This window comes from Egretta garzetta, unplaced genomic scaffold (genome assembly GCF_000687185.1).
Source record: "Egretta garzetta isolate BGI_Z169 unplaced genomic scaffold, ASM68718v1 scaffold329, whole genome shotgun sequence".
Taxonomy (NCBI): domain Eukaryota; kingdom Metazoa; phylum Chordata; class Aves; order Pelecaniformes; family Ardeidae; genus Egretta; species Egretta garzetta.
The window spans coordinates 6,450,896-6,456,961 of NW_009269999.1; the positions used below are offsets into that span (position 1 = coordinate 6,450,896).

At 54.3% G+C, this 6,066-nt stretch overlaps 1 protein-coding gene across 1 annotated transcript in view; it reads right to left on the minus strand.

Annotated features, from left to right (window-relative positions):
- Window positions 1-5,384: 5,384 nt before the first annotated feature.
- Window positions 5,385-6,066, minus strand: part of LOC104134087 (transmembrane protein 263) — a 195,362-nt gene continuing 194,680 nt past the window's right edge. Inside the window, exon 3 of the mRNA XM_009647602.1 lies at window positions 5,385-5,671. Coding sequence (XP_009645897.1) covers window positions 5,385-5,671 — 287 coding nt within the window. The remainder of the gene's footprint in view (window positions 5,672-6,066) is intronic.

The window sequence follows — 6,066 nt, forward strand, 5'->3', positions numbered from 1 at the left end:
AGTTACTAAATTAATCCTTTTGTCAGCACTTAACAAATGCTGAGCTGTTGGCTCCTGGCCTCGACCCAGTAAAAGGGGCACCCTTTCTGGGGCCCGATCCGGCACAGCCCGGCCATTGGGCTGCAATCCTCCCTGCACAAGGGCTGTGTCCCCCCGGGAGCTTCAAGCAGGCTCTGCGCCGGGTGCATGCCCGTGGAGCATGTGAGGTGGCCAGGGTGGCCGGCTGTGCCCTCCCCGGCACCCACGCTGCCTGCCAGCCGGCGAGGGTCTGGCTGCCCCACCGGGGCTCCCCCGCGGCTCTGGAGAGGGATGTCAAACCGCCTTCTCCTGCAAAAGGGCAGGCTGCTGCGGGGGGAATGAAGCTTTTCCTTGCTGCTTCAGCTGGAAAAAGTGGCTATGCAAACCTGCCTGAAGGAACAGTGGCCGTAGAGGCAAAATTTCTTCTCTTTGGCTGCTGAGATCCCACTTTCAGGGCTAGGCCAGTTGTCCCCAACCCGAAAGGCCTCTCCTGCACTGGGTCTTTAAACCAACACAAGAAATTGAGTTTAAAAGTCTTATCTAAACTGCTCCTACCATTCCAATCAGGAAATGCGCCTGCAGCAAAATGGCTTCTGAATCGTGGTTGAAAGCCATGTCCTAGTTTAAGCAGGGACGGAGGTTCAGCCCTGCTTGGTGCCTCATGTAGAGCCCTTAGGGGAGAGATCTGATTTCCCAAGGAATCTCTAACATCTTCCTTCAACTGTGCTTCCTCTCGTCGTTTCCCCCACTGGAAACAAGAGCCAGCGTAACCAAGGTTTTTATCCTCAAATTTTACTGTAATTAAAATACAGAGATGCAGAATATTCCCAGAAACACACTGCAAAACAAACCAAGCAAACAAATTCGGTAGGAAACCAATTACAGACAATGAAATGATAAAGAACAAAAGTGTTCTCTGGAGCCCAGCACTGTGCATGGGACCATGTGGCCGCAGTGACGGTTTTGGGTTGCCAAAGGGCTCCTCGTCTCCGAGAGAAGCAGAGTCGGGCCCTGGCATCTGTCCCAGCAGCTCTGTGGCTCTCCCAGGCCATCTCCATGTTCCCACTCATGCTGTTGTTTTTACAAGGATGACTTTGCAATGGAGACACCGAAATGACCCACCCACAGGGACAAGAGCCAACGAGAGAACCCAGAGGAAAAAGAAGTGGGATAAGATTTTCCACGCACAAAACACAAGGGGACGGAGAGGGGTGGAAGACGTGCACTTCTCTCCCAGCCAGGGGAGCTGTAGGGGCAGGGTGTCTGCCCTCCCAGCCTGTATGAGTGTGGATGTTTAATGAAGGTCTCGGTGACCTCGGCTTTGCAGAGCTCTAGCTAGGGGCAAGACAAGAAGCTAAGGGAGGAATAAAAAATAAAGTGAAGGATAACAAGATGAGCAAAGGGACAAGGGAGGAGAGGATATGCCTGTGGGCTCTCCTCTCAGCTGGGGCACGTTCCTTGGGCGTGGGGAACGCCCAGCAATGGTGGGGCACAGGGCCACGTCCCACCTCCACCACAGGGAGATCGTGGTGAAAGCCTGGGGGAAATCTGGGAATGTGGGGGGTAAGGGGGAAGCTGATCTGGTGCTTGGACCATCCGTTGGGCACACTGATCTAGCTAAATGGAAATACCCAGCAATCGTCACTGCTATGGGAGCAGGGCACCAGCCGGGTTCTGGACCACCACCACACCCCACAACACCCACATTCCCTAGGATAAACTCCATTAGGTTCATCCTTTGATTCAGAAACAAATTCCCTCCACGTGCCCCCTTATCTTGCTCCCCCACTCTTACCCTCCCCTCACCTCCTCCTGTCACCAGCTCCTCCTCATCTTCTTACAGTCACCTGAAAACTGGTGATCTTCCTTGGACTAGCTCACATCATCCTTCCCTCGGTGCTCCCCCCCCGCTTTGTAGCAAGCCCCCCCCACCCCGTATCAATGGGACAATGTAGGTTTTGCCCCTCTTATCACGAAGGGGCGGTGGGAGAAGGGCTGCACCAGCGGCTGAGGGGGACTCTGAGCTGTCCCTGTAGTGGGGGGGAAGAGGAAAGATGGGGCATCTGCCAGGAGCCAACAGCTTCCCCATCCAATCCAGGTCCTACCCTTCTGCAACCAGAGCTGGCAGGAGGTGTCTTTGCTCTTATGACTGGGAACATCGACCCTATTTTCTTTCTGCTCTGGCACTGAGTGCCCAGGAAAACAGCCTGGGGCTGGGTCCCCTGGATGAACCCAGCAGGCCTAGCATGCTAACAGAGCCATACTTTCCAGGGGCCGTTTGAGTCCTGCATAGTTATGTATTCCTGAATGCTCGTTGAACGCTGTGAGGCCCTGGTTTTGGAGTAGATTTACTATTCTATCCATACCTGCTAGTTGGCCCTCTTTTGCTATTTACACTCCATGAGTTCTCCGTTAGCTGGGCTCTAAGAACAACGATTTAGGCTGTGAGTTCCCCTCACACCTCTTCTCCCCTTCTCCAGGCCACCCCACAAAGAAACGGCAGTTCCAGACAAATGGAGAGCTTTACTCCCATTTCCTGCAAGGACATACAGAAGGGCAGAAATAAAAGGATGGGAAACCCTGAGGACCCCTATGGCCTTCCTTAACACACGTTTATCCCATTTTCCATGCCTGTTCTGCACACATGGTGCCTGCAGACGACAGCTTGGCAAGGATGTACTGCCTCCTCCAGCAAGAGCCCGTGTGGGATACGGGTTAGCCAAAAGCACAATGAGCTTCCCATCACCTGCCCAGGGGTGGCTATGAAGTAAAGCCCCTTAGATACTATCTTCTCCAGCCAAGGCCTGGGAGAGGCAGTTAGGAAGAAGACCATCTTCTGGCCCAGTTGGTAAGAAACTAAGAGGGTTGGTGACAGCACAGCCAGGTACGCACAAGCAGCTTTTAACTTTGGGTTTCGAGCTGGCTTCAGGAGCAGTCTGTGATCTGGAGTAAGAAAGGAGATGCGCCCAGGGAGAGTGGTGAGCAGAGATCCGGGCAGTGCAGCCTGCCCTCCTGCTTTGCAGGGCGTTTGAGAGAAGGGAAGAACAGACGAGACTTCTTCTGGCCCTGCCAGCTGCCACGAGCATCCCGGCAAAGTGCAGGCACCACATCAAGGCCTGATCTTCCTGTGAAGCTGCTGCCTTCAGAGACCAAACCAACACGTCTGGGTCAACTTGGCCTTCACCAGAACAAAAGAGACAAAGCGAGAAAATGCACACACATAGTGATTGCTATTTCCTCTTCAGAAACAAAGATGTAGGTTAAGCCACTCTTGGGCTATCAAGAGTAACACACTGCAGAGATCAGAAACTTCTCGCCGCTGCGAGCAGCAGGGACTGTCCAGCGAAGGGTATGGAGAGTGAGACTAACGCCAGCGCGACTAGCACAGGGACACAGAGACTTAAGTCAGGTCCAAAACATGGATTTACTAAAGGTCTGAATGAAAACTGTTTCACAAGCCCAAGAACGTTCAGCAAAAATGGTGGCGGGGGTTTGTACTTAAAATATTCCCTGATGTCTGAGTCCTCAGCACAAGAGAACAGCCAGGAAGCGCAATGACCTCCAACGGGAAATGAAGATCAAGGAAGTTGGCTTCAGCATCCAAAAGATAGGGCAGAAAGTAAACAAACCGCATGGACTGGAGAAAGGGGATTTTTCACATTCCTTTGGTTTCAATAAACAATGCTCATGGGCAACAGAGGGGAAAGCATCCTCTAAAACATGATTTTTATTTTGACCAGGACCCTATATAAAACCTGTATGCTGGAAGTGCCGGAGATGACTATGTAAACTCCTCTGCAGCAGCGGCACAGTTTTGTTTACCTGGCTAAAGACATGCCTGTGGACCGACACGTACACCCACGCTAACACCAATGCCTATTTATAAAATACAGCACAAGCACTGCTTCACTTGCCTACGCATCCAACACCTAACGACCTAGGCTAATCACCCGCCAAAGCCAGAAGCAGCAGAGTTAATGGTGGAGCCTGTGGCTTTCCTCATCCCGAGAATTACAGGGGACCTTGGAGTGAGTGTGTGTGTGCCTCTGTGTGTGTGTGCCTCTGTGTGTGTGTGCAGGATGCCACACGGCCCCGTGAGCATCGTGGGCCAGGCTGAGGATGGCCGTGACTCCCAGATGAATGCAGGTGTCTGGGTTTCTGCAGCACTAGGAGTGTGGGTGAGCTATTTAGTGCAACACAGTCGTTCAGAGGAGCCAGGCTGGAGCCCCAGGAGCAGCGTGTGGAGGAGGGGTTGCTGGTGCCCCACGCAGGCTGGCTGCCGCTGGAGCACGCTCAGCCCCTCGGGGAAGTGTTCTCCAACTCAGCGCAGCCCGCTCACAGCCAGGCCACTGCTCCAGGGGTCACAGGGAGAGCCTCCCTCCCCACCCTGCAGTAGGACTCGGGTAGCATTTCGGAACATGCTTTGCTCATGGTTACAAATATCATCTGTGGAGTGAGAGTGTGGCCTAGAGGCAAAATGCCCCTGTTGCAGATGGGGATACTGCCAGGACTTCAGGGGTCAGACCCAAGGGCCCAGTTTGTGTCTCTGTGGAGCATCACTGCCTGTGCTTGCAGTATCACAGAGGCCTGGCAGATACCACTGTCAGCTGGGAATGGGAACATAAAGCAGCTTTCTTCTTCCTGCCTCTCACCAAGAAAATTTGTCCAGAAGTTGATGGCCTGGGACATACGAACTCTTGTGGGGCATCATTCCTGGAGGTGCTCTGCTGAGCTTGAGGGTTCCTTCTCTGAAGGGTGCAATTCAGCCAGGGAGTAAGTGATTGGGAGCAGCTTGTGGGATGGGCCCTGCAAAGAAAAGGTAAGAGGTGCAGGGTAGGAGGGAGGCTTCCCCCTCTTCACAGTATCTCTCCTTTCTGTCAATGGGACTTTCTTCTACTGTTCTCCCCCAGGCGGACCCCCAAAACACACCTCCCAGAGCCAAGCGAAGGGGTGTTTCAGTGGCTGTCTTCCCAGCTGAAGCTGAATTTGACTACATAACCCACACTTCAAGCAAGTTCCTCCCCCTCCCCTCTTACACCCCCCACCTCCAGGCAGACGGAGCCTGACACCCTCTCCCACCCCTCCGTGCTTACAAGAGCAAGAAGGGAGGAAGGAAACTGCAAGACAGGGACAACAGCGCCTTTAAAGCCCTCAGAGTAGAGGTGGTTCCCAGTAGGTGATGGGATTGAAAGGCATTGACAGAGGCTCTGTGAACTCTGAGCCAGGCAGAGGTGCTGAGCAGGCTGCAGCCAGAGTCTGCTCGGGTGCTTGACCCTCCCTGAAGCGGCTGGTTCCAACTCAAAGAGGTGCTGTGTAGGGGGAGAGTATGGGCAGGTTGATCTTTTGGAAGGGAGCTGCGACGGTGATTAGTCAGCCTTGTCCTTCTTCTTTGCAGTGAAAGGGACTTTGCTGGCGACCGCACTGCCCACAGCTCCGACGCCACCGGTCACTGCCGAGACGCTGCCCTTCACCAGTCCGACGCCAGCAGCGGGGACGCTGGTCACAGCTGTTTTGGTGAGCTCCAGGCTCTTGCTGCCCACCCAGGCAACTCCTCCCAACGTGGCCCCCACGGCTCCCCGGGTGATACTGAACAGGCCGCCCGTCACTCTCCAGATCACCCCTGCCTGCTGCTGCGGATGGTCCTTGCTGGCATCTGCAGGGAGAGAGAGAAAGGGAAAGTCAGAAACGTTCATGTCGGAGACCTTCTCCCTGGGCACCTCTTCCAGCCCAGGAGGGTTGTCCACCAAGGCACATGCTCCCGTACATGTGGTGGCCTTGCAGCCCCAGCTCTCTTGGTGCTTGAAGGAGGAACCAGGGTGATCCCAGGCCTACAGCAGGAGAGCGCTTTGGGAGGGCAGGGAGTGGGAGCCCATGGGACAGAGAAGGGGAGAAGGTGGCTCAGTTACAGCCCCAAGCCACAGCGCTGCAATGCAAAGCAAAGCAAATCTCACTAATGAGAGATGTAGTTCCCCTCCCCTGCGTGTTGGCTAACGCCAGTAAATCACAAAGACTAATGCCAGCTTAGACGGCAGGAGCCGCCGACAGGCA